Consider the following 17,764-nt stretch of genomic DNA (forward strand, 5'->3'; position numbering starts at 1 on the left):
ATCAATATTCGCCAAGGGTAGTTACATTGCCCTCCCCCACGTTTGCTCCTCCTTCTGATCGAAGAGCAACCTATCCAATTTCATTATCTCCTCTTCGGTTATCTCCACTGGGGCCATCTAATATTAGAAAGCGATATCTATTGCCTTGTAGAAGTACACTTGCATTGTATTTTTTTGCCTTATCGACAGCAGGCAGGAATTTTTGGGAAAGTCTTTCGGAGTTGATGCCTCACCGTACTGGTAGATTCTCGGGCATTGTCGGGCGATATCTGTTAATTTACAGTCGGTTTTTTATTGCTATGGTAATTCATTGAAATTGAATAACATGGAAAAGTTTCGAGTATCTATTTTTGGCACTGCGAAATAAAGTAGTAGTCAAGTTCATGAGATATGATGGACTTCCATTATTTCAATTTTATACTCTTGCAAGGTATCTATTTGGAACTGTTTTGTTCTGTTATTATCAAATATATTGTAAACTGCACCTGATCTCGGTATATACATATGTAGAGCAACTGCAAGTAACTGGAATCGAATAATGCAAACATTTTCGGTTTGTTTTGGCGTTACGATTGCGTCTAATCGTAAAACCAGGAAATTCTGGTTATCGCCACACCGATTTGGTTTCGCGCAGAGGCCGAAACCCTGGCAGGCCAGTATACGCAGTACTCATCCCACGTGTTGCATGTTGCATGTTGCTGGTGGCGCGTGTGTCGCTTGGCGGAGACATGCAACAGCACAGCAACGTACATAACCTTTAAGGCCATCGCCGCGGCGGGGCAACTACTGCCTACACTTACAGGAATGACAAATATGTTGGCACGCAATCTGCCGTGCACTGGGAGAAAATACTAAATAAGTAAACTTCAAAAGAAGAACCTTCTACAGACGTAATGTCATTAAAAAAGTAACCCCAATATAAGTAAAATCTACCTAATACAACACGTTGTTTTAAAACTTCATACAAAATCATAAATCATCATACATAAATCATAAAAAAAAGCATTTAAAACTACCCAGAACTATCACAGAATATAAACTTTTAAATCACTAACAATTTTTCCAAAGAAAAATCTCATTTTATTATTCTGACTGGATCTCCAGAGATCGGCGGCTCAGATTCAATTCAGTGGAAATTTAATCAGTAAACCAGCAGAAAGTATATAAAAAAACATTAAAACAGATACCCAAACAACAACAACAACCACTTCGACAAGAGAAATGACGCAAATTGTGCACACCCGAGATACGCCTCCAAAGGGCCTTCGGTCTAAGATTGCGATTCGGATTGGACCTGAGGCCTGGAAGCTGGGAGCTGAAAATTAGCTATCACCAAAGCAAAGCCCTCGTCAAATTTATTTCTTAAAATAACTAAAAATATTTGAATCATTAACTTTGTCTTGCCTAAAACATTGTGTCTTTATTACAGATTTGTTTGGATTAAAATAACATTAATAATTAAATTAATATTGTAGAATATTATATAACAATCGATAGTTAAATAATTGCACATAAGTGTGTGTTTAATAATAGTATTATCTTTCTAGAATCTAGATGCATGCGACGTTTCATTTGTGGCGTCAGTTCACCTGCATCGATCACTCATTGCCATAATTGACTTAAATTACCAATAATTTCGATAGGCCATTCTAATCGACAGGGACACTAAATTCAGCAGATAAAGAAATCGATAAATGGTGACATCAGCAGGAGGCTTATAAAACTGATAGGTTAACTAGTTTTTTCAAGTTTCCAGAAGGTAAATAACCCGACATGTGATGACATAGTAACCGATTTTAGTTAATAAAGTTTTAAAATTATCGATTTTTTCGATAACATGTGCCATAAGCACAAACAATTTTAAGTTATTAGTAACAAAAAAAATTCCCAATTCGGGTATAAAGTTTTTATACCGATAAAGTCGATAATTTTATCTTCCAGTATAACATTTTAGTTCGATACAATCGATAACCGTTCAGCCCCGAGCTTGACTCTCATCTCTAGGGTAACCCAAGCTGGGTCTTTAATTCCTATGAGTGTTTTTTTATTTGTGGCTTTTGAGTAGCAAGCGGGCAAGTAGGGGACCTTGTGGGACGGGTGGTATGGCTGTGGCAATATAATTTACTTGCGACGATCTTCACCGCGATCGCTGATGGGCGGCGGCGGCGGCAGCTGCTGACGTCAACGGAAGTGGTCGCTTGCGCGAAGGTCAACGGATTTTGCCAAGAAGTGCTCCCAGATCCGACTTACAGAGGGGTTACGCGGCTAAATCGATTTCTCACACAATTAGTGGGCGTCATAATTCCCATTCCCATTCCCATTCCCAATCCCATACCCATTTCAATTTCAATTCTTCTGACGAATCCCCCGAACGCCAGTCAGCGTCGCGATGTGTTGATTAGATATGACGCTGGGAATGGGTCTGGGAATGGAACTGCGCATGGGACTGGGACTGGGACGGGCTGATCGGGCTGTGACGGATGTGCACGACCCACGGAGGCCATAAAGGCTATTAAAAAGAACAACAAACAATACAAACGTATATAAAAAATAGCAGCACACGTTTCAATCATAATGGTAAACTCTGTCGGATGACAGGCAAAGATCAGCTACGCTTTCCGCTGACAAGTGATATCGGAACGTATGATTCAGGTGGCTTCTATAATAAACCCTAGATCCCCAGGGATATTACCTTTAACCGAGAGATATATGTACATACGATTTTGACACCGAACCGAAATGCCTATCCTGCTTTAAACCAATTAAATTATTAAAATCACAGTTTGATATAGAACATAAATAGCTGCGAACTCTGTCTGAAAACCATGTTAAACTTGAACATCTCATTTATTTAAAATTTATTTATTGTAAAAATAATTATTTTATTATTTATATAAAAGTAAGTATACCCCGTTTCGTGATAAATCATCTGTATATTGACACCATTACGTATTTAATTCTATTTGCACACATGAATACAATGACTTTATGGGCTTGTATTGGGAAATGTAAATAAATAAAATGGCCCAATTGTAATTTGTGTTCCTTTAAACTTATTTATGCTCCCATCTGCGTCATATTTCCTGTTTATTACGGTCTAATTTGTATCAATATCTTCCAGCCATAAAGCCCGTAGAAGATATTCCCGCCAACATGAAGACACTCTGTCGCTGACTTGGCCCCACCCCCTCTCCCGCAAGTCCCTGCTGGCTGAGCTGATATTATTAATGATCATGACTCGGACCCGAATCGTAAACAAAGGCCCTCTAGTGACGTCAAAAGGCGATTTGTCGGCGACTTTGGGGCACCCACACACACGACAGACGACAAACGACAGACGACGACGGCACTGGGGCTTTATCTGAAAGCAAGCAAAAAGGCATTCACTAACTATTCCTATGAAGCCCACGCCGCAGTGTCCGGACTCTGGAGTGCCCACTAAATACAAAACAATACAGCAGATCGCAGAGAGTGACGGAACCCGGTCTCAGTCCCAGTACCCAGCTCCCAGTTCCCAGTATCCAGTACCGAAATGGAATGCAAAGAACAACTAAACAAGCTCCTCCGCCCCCTGTCGCCGTAATGACAACCGTGATAAGGCCCGGTGACAGGCCGGGTGAGTAGGATACCAGGAAACGGGGGTCCCGAGAATGTCAAACACACTGGCGATATCGAGTCGAAATTTACAAACACCCAGCAGATCCCAGATACCAGTGCTCAGAGATGCTCTCCGAGCACCATGTGGGCCTATGGTCATGGCTCTGGCTCTGTAAATAATGATATATAGCCAATTCAGATAAATCCGTGACTTGCTACAACTGTAAGAATAAATTCAACTTGAGAAGTCCCATTGAATGGGAGTTTCATTTGCGTCTCCATAAACTCTAATAATATTGAACATGAAACTAACCAAAAACTAAATTAACTTACTAGGGTTTTTAAAAACCTGAAAAGAAACCAAATCAATCTGGCTGGATATTGAGCTCCATAGATACCTAAGGAAAACTCGATTTGTAGCTTTTAGCTTTCAAATTATTAATAGTTTGTTGAGTTGGATTAAATGTTATTGAGATATATGATATGGAAAGTCTATACCCCTAAGAATAACACCACCCTAGAGTTTACAAAAGCCTTTTTTTTAGAGCGATTTCTGTATTTTAAGATCAAAACAAACCGAATTGCTAAGCCAGAATTTTTGGAATCAGCTTGAAACTTGACATAGAATTAAAGCTAAACTGAATTTCAGTAAAGAGATATGACATGTAAGGCGTAATTAAATGTGAAATATGTGGCTATGTTTATCGGGAGCAAAAGTTTCGCCATCTGAGACTGTTTGTCAACAGAGCAGGGGTTCTGGTAAACACGATTCCCGTGACATGTGTATACCTATGGAGTAATCCCCTTGAGGGCTCGTGTGTCATTTACATTCTGGCAGATTGTAATGGGAACGGTGACGTATGCGCAATATCGCTCATCCGTCAAGAAAAGAATCAAAAATAAGAGGTAGGCTCTAATTGAGCGGTTATATAATTGACTAGGTTTTCGGATGGGATAATCATAGATATAACCCCATCATGTATGTATGTATATATGTATATATTTAGCACACGCCGCCCTCGTGAAGTGAGGAAGAGCAGCAGCAGCAGCAGCAGGCGGCCACATTTCTGGGATCCCTCCGATTATTGCTTTTGTCGGCGACCACGGCGGTTGTATGCACGGACATATATAGTACTATAAAGCTAGAGATAAACCCCGCTTGATAAGAGCGTAACATTATTAACCAAACACAGACACACAGCCCACAGATAGAGGCTCATATCTTTCACATATACATATTTACATATACGTATGTGTGTATACAGGGGACATATCCATGTGGATTGCTTTATTATTATCATCGTCGTCGTTGTTGAACTCCGAATATTCGGTTTCTAATACTTTTATTTGCATTACAGACTTGACTTTTGCAGCCTTGCTGCGCTACAAAAAATATGCCATCATTGTACAGTTTATATAAATGTATAGTAAATATGTGCTGGCTTAATACGTACATAATATATTTATCTATATAGTACACAATATACAGTTAAACTAAGATAAGCTCTGTCGTCGTCGTCGTCGCCGTTGCTGTTCCACTTCTCGATAAAAAGTACAAAAACAAAATCAGAAGAGCAGAGTCGAGGTTTTCCCTTTTGCTGTTTGAATTTTTTGTTCAGCTTGAGTTTTGTTTTTGTTTTTTAGTTTTTTTTTATCAATAGGCACCCCCTAATTTTCAACAACATCGGCCATATCGTTCCCATTCACGCGAAACACAAAAATAATAATAATAATAACAACAGCAAGCGGAACAAAAAAAAAAAAAACAAAGACTTCTCCGCACAGCAAAACCTCATTTTTGTGATAAGATAAAAATCAAATTAATTAACAGCCTTTTAAGCTAACACACACACTCACACACACACACACACACACACACCACACACGCACGTACACGCTGGGAAAAAACGTCAGCTAAAGTCGGCAAATAATAAAGTGGAAAATCTTAAAGCAAAGACCCGACGATCTCTGTCTGTTGATTTTAATACACTCGTCCTAAAGTCCACCTTTAAAACAAGATGGAGCTGACTTTTAATTAAAATATTATACGTTATTAATTGAAATTATTCATACGATTTTTCTAATATATAGAAACCCTACTCTCTGGAGTCTTTAGCGATGATATAGCACTTCCATACTGAGACTTTCTTATTATAATTTTTAGATTTTTTGAAAATTCTGTCGCTCTGCTGGCTCTGATTTTTTCCCGTGTGTATATATGCACCGATTTGCACCGAAAAAAAAGGTACGGTGTGTTTGTAATTAAAAAAAAAAAAAATTAAATCTTCTTGGCGACCTAGGCCTTTTCCTTCTTTTAGTCTAGTTTGAGATTTCCCTGGTTTGTGACGTCATCGCGGGCGCCTACCTTCTTGGAGCGATCCCTGATCTGGCGGTCGCCCAGCTGCGTGGCTGCCAGGAGTTCACTGAGCTGGTGCTCCCGCTCACGTTCACGTTCCCGCTCCCGATCGCGATCCCCCCGACCGTACTCCTCCTCCTGCTCCAGCTCTAGCTCCAAGTCACGCTCCTCCTCCTCGTCGTCGTCGTCCTCCTCCTCGCCGCTCAGGCTGCTGCTCTGCGTGCTGTTTTTTCTGGCCAGAGCCACCCTTATGCCGTTCACAATGCACTCGCCCCCATCCAGGGCGGAAATGGTGGAGCCACAATAGTACAAGTTGCTGCAGCTGCTCGCGGCACTGACATCCGACTGGCCTTCGTCCTTGGCGCATCCCGGCGACATTCCGCACGCTCCCGATCCCGTCCCGCCCGCTCCATGGCCATGGCCATGTCCCGCTTCCAGGGAGCAGCGGCGTTGACAGCGTGCCCGCTGCAGGCGAAAGTACTCCATCTCCTCCATGCTGATGCCGCAGGCGGTGATATCATCGGAGTAGTCGCTGACCACCACCGACGGTGTGCGGACGTAGCGAACGCCCAAGGGGAAACCGCTGCTGCCCAGTTCACTGTAGGAGCTTTGGGTAGACTCGCGTCGAGATCCCGGTGCGGCAACCACTCGTTCCTCCAGCAGCACCTTCGTGGGCACACTGCTGCTACCAATGGCTGCCCCGGCGGCGGCGGCACTGCCGGTGGGCGAGGTTAGCGGCGAATCTGGCAGGGCTGTGGGCTCTGCCAGCGGCAGGAGAGCTGGTCTCAGTGGTAAATCCGTCACCGTCAGAGTCATCCTTCGCTGGGCGGGCAAACTGGACGGGCTCACTTCCATGCTGGCATCGTCCACCTCCAGGCCCAGGGCGGAGTCGCTGCTGGCACAGCGAGTGACCTTGAGCTTCCGCTGGCCGGGCGATAGCTTGCCGGAGGAGCTAGTCGTCATTTCCTCGCCATCGCTGCTGTAGGGGCTTAGACCGCTTCCAGTCACATTGCAGCCTTCATCCGAGTTGGAGGCAATGGCTCCCGGCGCAGACTTCGTTTCGCCCAGCATCTGCTGCTGCTGCTGCTGCTGCTCCTGTTGCTGCTGTTGGACAATCATGGCCTCGTACTGATCAATCAGCTGTTGGACCGGCTTCCTTGCCTCCGTTCTAACACGGGTGCGTCGGTAGGGGGTGCGGTAACTAGTGGATGGTGCCTGGATCACAGCTCTTTCTGGCTGTTTGCTGCCGAAAAAGGCCGCCTTCAGTTGAGCCTTGCGAAGGGCCAAATTTCTGGAGAGCTTTTCACATGGATTATCACCAGTAAGCGGTATGAGGGTAGGCGTTATCGGTGTCGATATCGGTTCGCGAGTTGCAAGGGAGGTAGATGGTAACGGTAACGGCAATGGCAACGCTATCTTTTCCTTTCCAGTTTCCAGGGAGTGCCTTGTGGGTGCTATAGCTCCAATCTGCTTCGCTGCTCTCTGATAACTGAAAGCCGCTGCCTCTGCCGCCGGCCATTTATTTTCAATTTTAACCGTTGTCGCTGCCCGCACCAGCGCCGGCGTTTTTGTCTCTGTCGCTGTCGCGGCGGGCGTCGCTGTCGTTATCTTTGGCATGACATCGAATTGGAAAGCGGGGGCGGCAGACGTTCGCGAAACTAACGGTTCCATACCCGACGCTTCGCACGCACTCATCTCACATGGATGTGGTCTGGTTAAAAGGAGTGTGGAAGAGTGTGGAATGTAGAATGTGGAATGTGAAATGTACGGTTGGAAAGGGAATGGGTACGAGTGTGATAATGATAAGCGGTAGTGCCAGTGGATGAGGGACGACAAGTAGTAGTGGAAAGGTAAGTGCTACGGATGGTAGGGCAATGGTGGCTGGAAATGGATATGGATATGGATGTGGAAACGCCGGTAAGCATTATACGTCCGCACTTTCCGAATGGCACCTGTGCGCTGCTGTCGCTGAACTGAAATCGCTTTCTGCGGCTCTGCAGCTCTGCTCGTTTCCCCGGAGAGTCAAGGCGGGGGGAGGAGCAGACGTTGTGGAAGAGAGGAAGAGGGAGGAGCAGAGCAGAGCAGCTGTTGCGGGCGTACGCTGTTGATAGTTTTTTTTTTTTTAAGTTGGTTGCGCCGTTTTCGTAATTTACAGGCGCTGCTGCTGCTGCTACTGCTGTAGCGGTAGCTGCGGGGGAATTGTTGTTGTGATCTTGAAACGCTGTCGCAATGTGCAATGATCCCGCACGTACACACGCACACATACGCGGGCAACCGCTATTTAGACGTAAGTGCTCCAATTGCTGCCCGTATGCTCGTATTTTTTAAACTGAGCGCGTAATTGTAAATTGCATTTGAGCACAGAACTTACAAACACAAAAACACACACGGTGGCAAAGCAGACGCACGCACGCACACCAGCACACACAGTGACAGACTGACAGGCGATGCATGATGCAGAGTGCACACAGACACACACACATCGATTGACGCACAATGGGACAACTAGGTGATTTATTGTTTAAAAAAAAAAATAAAAACAAATGAGGAGAACAACTATTTTTAGTTTCAAATTCACACCTTTGCTATTCCCATTAAAAAGAAGATTAACTACACTGTCTGACTACAACAATAGCTTTGAAAACAATTTATAGTTATTATTCTTAAAACTAAATTTAAAAATACATTCCCGCCTGCCCTTTTAGCCAACAATCACCTATAAAGTGTCCAAAGCACTCATCGCCCCTCAAGCAATCTGACGTCAAAAGCAGATTGTACCAGCAAAAATTACAATGCAATTATTGAAATGGTTACGAGTAACATTATATGTACTTATATTAAGTGCTCAATATGCCTAGCGATTGCATTAACAATGTACAAATTATTATAGAATTTAATTTAATTTAATAAAAACCGTAACCAACGAAGGACTTTAAAGCGGTCATTGATATTTCCAGATAAACTTTATAGGTAAAAGAAATACTTAAATATAAAAATCAAATTTTTTTAACGCTATTTTATTAAATTAAAGCCACAATATTCAGATAATACTCTTTTTTGTTGCTTTACCAATACCCAACCAATAACGCCACTGCCCCAACGACCCGTGTATTGACATACCAATATCAATATATTATCTTGACAGGTGCCCGGAATCTATGATAGCACGTGATTCACGAGTTGCGAAATCCCCGCAACAGGTCCACGGTGCGCGACAGTCGCACGATGTTAATGGTGATGGAATGATGACTATAATGATGCTGACAATGACGATGATGGTGACCACGGTGCGGCATCGCACTTTGTCCAACGCCATGACGTCAGTGGAGGCGGTGAACAACGCAGACGCAACAGCTCCGAGCACCGAGCTCCGAGCTCTGAGCTGCGAGACAGACGGATGGAGGGGGGTGAGTTATCCGTGGAGTACGCAAGGGCGCGGTGTGATTACTCAACGCCGCGACCAGGCCCCGCCATCGCTATCCCCCACGTCGTATGCGTTATATGTATAAATAACAAGGGGCAATTAAAAAATGCGATTTTTTATTGTTTTATGTGATTATTTCATTTTCATTGTTGTTTTTTCTGATTCTGTTTTTATTTTTTGTTTTAAGTATGTATGTTTTTTGTGTTGTTTGACTGACAAGACGCACGGACGCTAGTTGCTGACTCTGCTGACGTTGATTGGGCGTCCATCCGCCAGAATGACGTGGTAACAGCTCAAAGTACGCCACCCCCCGGCCACCCACCCCCTCCCCCGATGCGTCGCCGTCGGTAGTTGTGAAATCAAAACCACTTTGGGTTTACACACCTGCGATCGAGATCGATATACGGCCAAGTTTCGCGCTCGGGCAATTACGTCAATGCATTTGACGAAACGGAGAAGTCAGATTAAACCGAATCAAAAATAGGCAGAAAAAAAACAGAGAGAACAGAAAAAAAATCGAAAAAAAAAATTAAATAGTGAAGGATAATGACCAGTTGCATTCGCATTCTCGCTCGCTCGCACACTCTTTTCCTCCCCTTCCGCCGGCGGCAGGTACGGCTACCGCTTCTGCCCCACTGACCGAAATCGGCGTTAAAGCTTTGGAAAGCTCAACAAAGCCTTTCAGAGACCAGCTCTACCAGTCCAGCGTTTCGCTTTTTATATTTCAGATTTAAATTTAAGCAACGGATCAATTTATATTTCTGGACCAATTTTATTTTAATCCTCAAACGCTTGCTTCTTCAGGACTGTATATAATATATATAATAGTCCGATGCCTAATCTGTGCACGTATAAAAAGTTTGTTTTTATAGTTTTCAAAACTTTATAGACTCTCTTAACAAAGAATATTTTTAATTTAATCGGAAATGCTTCATTATCTGTGTTACAAAAGGTTTAACATTAGCAAGGCCTTTAAAAGTTTTCCCCAAAATTACTCATTCGGCACGTAGGCCACTGAACATATTACACTACACAAAAGGCAACATGACGTATGAGTTATATGGCCCTAAAACTGAAGAAAAAGAGCTGAGTTTGGGGGCTAGAGAAAGTTATAAGTGCTTTTGTTATTATATGAACCAGTAAATTTTATAACAAAAATAAAAAAGAACAAATACTGGACTCTGGGAATGGGTAATTATTAATTATATACTCAATTTAGCTATTTTTTTTTATCACTTTTCGATATATATGGTATATGGTAATTAATACACATATGTACATATATAATATTAAGTCAAAACTAGACTCTACGCATTAGAAATTTATTATTATATGCTCAATTTAGCTATTTTTAGATCACTTCCCTCAAAAGCTAGCTTTATTGGCGACTAAAACCTGCCTGCACTGCTTTAAACCGAGCTTACACATAACAAGAGCTAAAGGGAGAGATGGAGCGGAGGAGGGTGATGAAAAGGTGCTGGCCCAACCATAAACTTTGCACATTTGTTTACGAGGTATCCATTTTTTATGGCCATAATCGCACACACACGCACATACACACAGAACTTTTGGTTTTTCGAAAATGGTCAAAACGGGCCGATTGACGCGCGCATTCGCAAACGCGTGAATTGTGTGCCGTTTTACTGTTCTTCTCTCTCTCTATGGCCGTCTCATTCACTCCGACTGGCTGACATTGATATGCCATCGTGTTCACGTCTGTGTCTGTGTATTTTGCCTTTGTCTGATGTGTGGCGGCTGCTGGGGGGGATGGGGATAGTTGAGACTGGAAGTGGATGGGATTTTGGTACGAATTTGGAGGCTCTGGTGAATTGGTGGCGCTGTTAGTTAAGTGCTGGCCATGCTAATTACATTTACTTTCGGCTCTTGGCTCTCGGTTACTCGCTTGTGCGCCCCGACGCGGTTCGTAACGGTCGGCGAGAGAGGCGACAACACGGCGCAGGCGTTGCACACTGACTGAAATTCGAAATTCGGACACCGGCGACTCCCAGGGGCCAGGAGGCAAGGCTTGGCTTGACTTCGCCCCACCTGTCGCGGCAACCAACTGATAATCTGCTCAGCACTGTTGATTACAAATTCAGCGCTCGCTTCGAAGCTTCCGAGCCCCCAAGCCTCCCCCCACATCACCCATTTGGTGGTGGTAGACTGTTACCAAGTGGAACGAACCTTTAATACTTTTTTTTTTTGTATCCAACAGATTTAAGGAATGAAACACTAACATTTAAGGACCTTTGATGCTGTAGCATCTATCGCATCCTTTATATGTAGGTACAGTTTTTAAAAGTACAGTATCAAACTAAACACATTTACTAGCTAGCTAGCTGTTCAATTGCCCGAAAATTGTTATTTAGGACATAAAACAATAACTCTCGAAAGCTTTAAGTTTTGTATATCCAAGCGGCGCCCGAACAAGGAATTCGGCTTACGACTCACAGAATACCCTGCTTTATATAGATCTTTCTATATACAAATTTTATATATCAAGGTAATTAAAGATTTATAAAAAACTATTTTTCTACTTTATTTGCATAAAACACAACTTGAAAAAGTGTAAAAACAAAACGTAATATACATTGGCTTACAGCTGAGGTACAAACTCAAAAATCCGTTTAGTTCAGCGCATATACTGTGCAAGATATCCAAGAAAAGTTTGTAATACATATGTACATACGTAAAGGTGTTACATTGCTTTAAAATTTTTGCAAAAAATATCACTTAATACTTAACAAAACTAAAATGATTGAACGTTTCCATGTTACCACTTTCCTTTGTTTTTGTATCCCATTATTAAAATGTGATTTGCTTGAATTTCCTAGGTATGTTAGTGTTTTTTTCAATTCTATTGGCTATTGATCTCTTCTTAACCAATAAATGCGAAAATATTCGAAAATATATATAAAGAGAGCTCTAAATTAACCAAAACTTCACAATATATACTCCGTATGCACATGTCTTATGTTCGTTAACTAGGTAAAATCTCCATTGTTAATAGGCGTTTCAATGCAGACTAGGATTCGTATGCCTAAAGACCTTGACATTACCTCCTGTATACCTAACAATAGATGTTGTAAAGCCCTGAAATGCTGCAAAATGTGTGCAGCAATCAATAGAATACACGATGATAAATGTTTTGGTAATTGACGAAATCTCTGAAAGTTATTGCCTTAATTGATGTAGTTTTTGGTCTTAAATGTTATCTTATGTGATATTATAAAGGCAACCAAACCAGGGATCCGTAAAAAAGAAAACACTGCAATTAAAACGGCATTAACATATTCTTTATATCTCATCTATAGTACGCTAAACAGCTTTAAAGTTAAATTGTAACTCTGCTTCCAATGAGACATGAGCCACTGTAGCCTTGCTGCTGCCTGCTTGCGCCGGGGGTGTCAGAGTGTGTGATTGTGTCTAGATTTGTAAAACATGTCGTGGGCTCGGGAAGTGTTTAACCTGAGTAAGAGGCTGGGGCACGCGTCCGTGGCCTCAAAAGTGTAGAGTAGAGTTTTACAATAAAAAAAAAATGTATAATGTTAGGGTGAAACAATGTCAGTTAGAAGCAGCACAACGTAGCCTGGAGTCGTTGGTTGGCGGGACGCAGGATCGACAACTTTCACCGGTGGCGTCGCTCCCGGTCGTCGTAGTGGCGGCTCTTACTGCTCCGCTCGTGGCCACCGGCCTCTCGCTTGTGATCGTACCGATCGGAACGGTGGCGACTTCGACTGCGGCTTCTGCTACGGCTGCGTGAGTGTTGTCTATGCTTGTGCTTCTTCTTGTGCTTGCTGCGATGGCGGTCGTAGTCATTATCCCGTTCTCTCCCCCTTTCCCGGTCAACGCCACTGACACCGCCATATGGCATTTGTGGCGGCGGCGGGGCCGGTGGGTAATCATCGTAGCCACCGCGCCCGCGGCCATAGGAGGATCCCGAGGCGGGTGGGTAGTAGGCGCGATCATCATGATCGTTGCGATAGTTCATCGGCGGTGGATAGGCGCTAGCTCTTGAGCCAGAACCCATCATAGCGTGCCCTCCGCCACGTCCGCCACCACCTCCACGATCAGAGGAGCCTCCTCCTCCTCCTCCTTCATACTCTTGGTAATCTCCGTCCTGGCCATCTCCAGCTCCAGGGCCACTGCCAGCACCCGGGCCCGTTGCTGAGCGTCCAGAGCTTAGCTGGTTGATGGTGATGCCCTGCTCCCTGCAGTATTGCTCAATCTTCTTCTCGATCTGCTTCTGGATGGGCACAGGGATGCGCGGAAAGAGCGTTGAGAACCAGTCCAGCTTGGTCATAAACTGGTAAACCATCTGGCCGATGGTGAGGACCTGCAAGTGTGTCAGTTAGTGGCCAACGTTCGCTTCACAGGGTGCTGCTGGGTACGTGTGATTGGTGGCTCATACAGTTGACTCACCTGGCCGCCGCCCGCCTTGACGTCGATCTCCTCCTCGTCCTGCAGATAGTCTTCGTACCAATCGTACAAGTCACCGGGCGGCTGCGTGTATCTCAAGTACATGAATCCTGCGGGTAAGCAACGGAAGCAAGACATCACATTTTGTTGGGGTTAATGATTAAATGAACTGCGGATGGGGAGGAGTGTGTGTTTTGGGTGTATTTGGCAAGGGGGCTAGACTGGTAACTATTCGAATTTATTAACGGGAATAGAAAGCCTCTCGGTAGCAGGCAGATGTGAATAGGATGCCTCGCGTATCTTCCTCTTCACAAAGAGTGCACCACGCAACTTGGTTTCAAGGGAAACCAGATTACCAGATTGCAGTCTTCCTGCAGAACAGGCCTTTTCTTGTTCACCAGTGTGTTTCGACCCACCCTGGTTCACTTTTTTTATATTGTTTTTTTGGTTTTGTGGGAAAAGGGGAGGGGCTGTGGTGTGCTGAAGGAGCAGGAGCAAGCGACGGCATGTGACGGCTGCACTCATGCGACTTACCAACACCTACCTAGTGCCCGGATGTAGGCCGAGTCTGTGTGGTTGAGCAGTCCGTTGATCTGCTTGCGGGTCAGACGGAGCGTGTACAGCTTGTAGAGCAAACAGTACGCTGTGGACACGATACCGCCGGCGCCGACGCCTCGCACCTGGAAGGGACAGTCAAGATTAATATATTTCGCTGTTCCCCAATTGCTACGCAGAGCATCGCCAACGATTAGCGCTACATTTCATAAACCACTCACACCGCCGCACATGCCCGTCTGGCCGGAGGTCTTGCGGGATCCGCGCTCCCATGGCTCCATGTGCTTCACCTGGTAGTAGATCTCGTCGACCACCTCGTGGTAGGTTTTCAGTTTGAACAAGTGAACTGCAGCGTCCCAAGAACGAAAGGCGGTCAAGTTGTGAAATAGCACGCTGGACACGGGCTACCTACCTTTAAAGTAACTGGAGCTCTGGATGTTGGCCAGGATTAGCGGATTCAGGTTCATCGAGGTCTCGTTGCCCCAGAAGGGCAGCGTGTTGTGCTGCTTGCCCACGCCGGCTTTTTTGCCACCGCCGCCGCCGGCCGAAGATGACGCCGAATACTCTGCGTCCGGAAGAATGCGAGAGGGAGGAAGCGAGACGCCGCCGTGAATGAACGGATCTTGGCCAGACGGCCGTGATGCACACTCACCTTCGTCCATGCCTACTGCTGCTCCACACTTGCGAGCATCAATTTCACAGCTGCCGTCGGTTTGTGCGCGCGAAAAGTGGCCCAGAATTTACAATTTACGTGCGAGAAAATGCCAAAATTGGCGATGTGTATGCATTGGCTATCGTTACAGCTATCGTTATCGCACCGGCCTATCGCTTTCGTTAGAGCTCGGTATTTTTACAGTGACAGTCACCCAGTGTGGCCAGATACCAAGAGCATTTTTGAGCATCTGTGGCCTGGTCACACTGGACACTGGGCTAACCAAATCTGAATCCCAAACCAAATCTGCATCCGCAACCGAGGAACCACAGCAGCCAGTGGCCAACCCGCCCATCATGTCGCCCAAATACACGCACGCGATTGTGGCCAGGTGAGTGAAGGCGAGGAGTCTGGATCTTCCCGAATTTAGGCGCGCATGTGGAGCAAACGGAGGAGGGAGTGTCATGTCCCCCCAGTGGCAGGGAATTAGGTCACCCAGCCAATTCTTCGTGGGTGTACACATGCCAGGGTGTGGGTGGGGCAGCTCGGGGCTGGAGGGACTGCGAAGGATCAGGATGCATCTACAGCGCCTAGACATTTTTCTTGTTTTAATTATCCTGAAATCTTACCTGATTGTTCTTGGGCTAATGAAAATAATTGTAAGGGAGAATGCTTTTAATATTTACATTTCAGTTTTTAATTGCATTAGTTATTCCAGTTTCATGACTGGTAGGTATTTGAGGCTAAATCTTAAGAAAATGTTCACTCGGATTTAGGGCTTTAATGATTTAATCCAAATAAATTAATAAAAAATAATCAAATTTAAAGTTCAGAATTCCTTAACCATTCTTGGGGCTATCAACACAAATTTGTGCAGTGTTTGTATTCGAATATACATTTCACACACAATCCTCACTTCCATTAATGAATCCATTGTACGGCTGTTAATCGCCTTCAACTCCTCATTATGCAGAATCTCGGACGCCCTGCTGGAGAACGGAGAGTTCGATGTGCAACTGGCCAAGCAGCAGCACGAACAGTACTGCACTTTGCTGCGGACCATTGGCCTGGACGTGATCGAGCTGCCGCCGGACGACCAACTGCCGGAGGGCGTGTTTGTGGAGAACAGCGCAGTCATATGCAATGGTGTGGCTCTGATCGGGCGATCGGAGAACGCCAAACGGCGACGCGAGGCGGAGAGCATGGCCATCATACTGAAGAAGGAGCTGGACATTCCCGTCATCGAGATCGAGGATCCGCACGCCCAGCTCGATGGCGGGGATGTGCTCTTCACGGGTACGGCGTGGCTGGAAGCCCCTTCGCTGGCGGTGTGTTAATCTGCCGGTCCTTTCAGGTCGAGAGTTCTTCATTGGCATCTCGGGGTACACCAACGAGGAGGGCGCCCGGGCGGTGGCCATGGCCTATCCCGAATATCCAGTAACGCCGATTCGAGTGAGTTTTCCTTTGGTTGTAATTAAGGTCACTTGTGAATCCTCCGCTGCTATTGTAGGTCAACGGGGCGAAGCGCCTGAAATACTATGTGACAATGGCCGGACCGGACGTGCTGTGCGTGAGCAGCAGCCCCACCTGCCAGGAGATCGTGAAGCGGATGGAAAGGGAGGCCAGCTTCACCTACCAGAAGCTGACGCTGCCCGAGGAGAGCGCGGCCAACATGCTGTACATCAACGGGACGATTGTCCACAGATCGCCGACGGAAATTCCAGAAGCCTACAAGGTTAGTGCGGGGGCAGCACCCCGACTAATTGAGTCTGCCGAAATGCTAATTGGTCGCTCTTCTTCGCAGACTCTAAAAGAGAAAATCGACATTCCAACACGCAACATAAACATTAGCGAATTTAGCCAATATTCCAGTGGACTGACGTCCTCATGCCTGCTGCTGCGACGCTGGAAGTCCATACGCAGCCTGTGAATCTCCCGCCAGCGATAATCAGCTGCTTGAATCGGAATCGGATTCGGAGTGAGAGAAGCATTTGCCATGAGAAACACGCACAACAGCCCCGGGGTAGCAGCCTGCTCTCCGGGCATCAGCAATATCGTATTATCTATTATAGTTTACACACCAATTTCTTGTTATTGTTACCAATTTAAGATTGAACCCTTGAAGCTAATCAAGCCATCGATGGCTATAGCCCGGGGAAGGTGGTGGAGTGTGCTCCACCACGTCACCCGGGCACGGATCAGCAGCATTCATGCATCCATCGCCCACTCACACACTCCATTGACATTGACGACGTTGAACGGATATCATATTATTGTATTATTACGGCAAAGAATTGCTATTAGAAACTGTATCTACTTTACAAGTAGCTTGTTGAATGTGTGTTCAGTGTCTGTCCTCGAAATAAAGTGCAACATTTGTAATCTCTTTATAAACTTTAACGCGCTTGTTTAATTGGTTTGCACTTTGAGGAGGGGTCAAATAGCTTAAGATGACCTCAAAAGGGCGGGTGTATGTACATATATTGACAAAATCTTCGTTTATGATGCTAAAAAATGCCCAACAGTCTTCAGGGGGAGTCAAATAGTTCTTGAAAAGCCTCGAGATGAGCTCAAAATAGATGAGCTCGGACTTTGGTTGGGAAATAAACATATAACATATATCGAGGGAATTGAGATCTTCAGTTAAATGTCATTATATTGATTCACAATGAATCTTTCGGACTCACTGGACGCTTTTTTAGACTTACTATCGTCGTCATCTTCCTTTCACACTCAACAAACTGACTCGCCTGATGATGCT

General features: G+C 45.0%; 4 protein-coding genes across 4 annotated transcripts in view; 2 read left to right on the top strand and 2 right to left on the bottom strand.

The window, feature by feature from the left end:
• IP3K2 (Inositol 1,4,5-triphosphate kinase 2) overlaps positions 1–8,087 on the bottom strand; it is a 28,918-nt gene extending 20,831 nt beyond the window's left edge. Inside the window, exon 1 of the mRNA XM_070287943.1 lies at positions 5,963–8,087. Within this exon, the coding sequence (XP_070144044.1) occupies positions 5,963–7,648 (1,686 nt within the window). The 5' untranslated portion in view covers positions 7,649–8,087. The remainder of the gene's footprint in view (positions 1–5,962) is intronic.
• Positions 7,790–9,585, top strand: LOC138929066 (uncharacterized). Its single transcript, XM_070287945.1, has 2 exons — positions 7,790–7,803; positions 9,099–9,585. Exon 2 carries the CDS (start codon positions 9,112–9,114, stop codon positions 9,460–9,462), a length of 351 nt encoding a protein of 116 aa, XP_070144046.1. The 5' UTR covers positions 7,790–7,803; positions 9,099–9,111; the 3' UTR covers positions 9,463–9,585.
• Positions 9,586–12,651: 3,066 nt separating this feature from the next.
• On the bottom strand, positions 12,652–15,160 carry LOC108084995 (pre-mRNA-splicing factor 38B). Its single transcript, XM_017181425.3, has 6 exons — positions 15,004–15,160; positions 14,764–14,916; positions 14,573–14,697; positions 14,341–14,476; positions 13,800–13,906; positions 12,652–13,713 (listed from the first exon to the last, which is right to left on the bottom strand). Exons 1-6 carry the CDS (start codon positions 15,011–15,013, stop codon positions 13,006–13,008), a joined length of 1,239 nt encoding a protein of 412 aa, XP_017036914.1. The 5' UTR covers positions 15,014–15,160; the 3' UTR covers positions 12,652–13,005.
• A 70-nt stretch (positions 15,161–15,230) lies between these two features.
• On the top strand, positions 15,231–17,403 carry LOC108084235 (N(G),N(G)-dimethylarginine dimethylaminohydrolase 1). The gene is made up of 5 exons (XM_017180367.3): positions 15,231–15,394; positions 15,977–16,299; positions 16,358–16,455; positions 16,514–16,738; positions 16,808–17,403. The coding sequence occupies exons 1-5, from the start codon at positions 15,360–15,362 to the stop codon at positions 16,931–16,933; spliced, it is 807 nt and encodes a 268-aa protein (XP_017035856.1). The 5' UTR covers positions 15,231–15,359; the 3' UTR covers positions 16,934–17,403.
• Positions 17,404–17,764: the final 361 nt, after the last annotated feature.

The sequence above is a fragment of the Drosophila kikkawai genome, chromosome X (genome assembly GCF_030179895.1).
Source record: "Drosophila kikkawai strain 14028-0561.14 chromosome X, DkikHiC1v2, whole genome shotgun sequence".
NCBI lineage: Eukaryota > Metazoa > Arthropoda > Insecta > Diptera > Drosophilidae > Drosophila > Drosophila kikkawai.

Coding starts and splice junctions, on each gene's coding strand:
- LOC138929066 (XM_070287945.1), top strand. CDS start 9,112: ATGATAGCACGTGATTCACGAGTTGCGAAATCCCCGCAACAGGTCCAC.
- LOC108084995 (XM_017181425.3), bottom strand. Junction 13,907..14,340: donor GGCCTACATCCGGGCACTAG/GTAGGTGTTGGT, acceptor GCTTACCCGCAG/GATTCATGTACTTGAGATAC. Junction 13,714..13,799: donor TCAAGGCGGGCGGCGGCCAG/GTGAGTCAACTG, acceptor ACACACTTGCAG/GTCCTCACCATCGGCCAGAT.
- LOC108084235 (XM_017180367.3), top strand. CDS start 15,360: ATGTCGCCCAAATACACGCACGCGATTGTGGCCAG. Junction 16,300..16,357: donor CGGGGATGTGCTCTTCACGG/GTACGGCGTGGC, acceptor CGGTCCTTTCAG/GTCGAGAGTTCTTCATTGGC. Junction 16,456..16,513: donor ATCCAGTAACGCCGATTCGA/GTGAGTTTTCCT, acceptor CTGCTATTGTAG/GTCAACGGGGCGAAGCGCCT.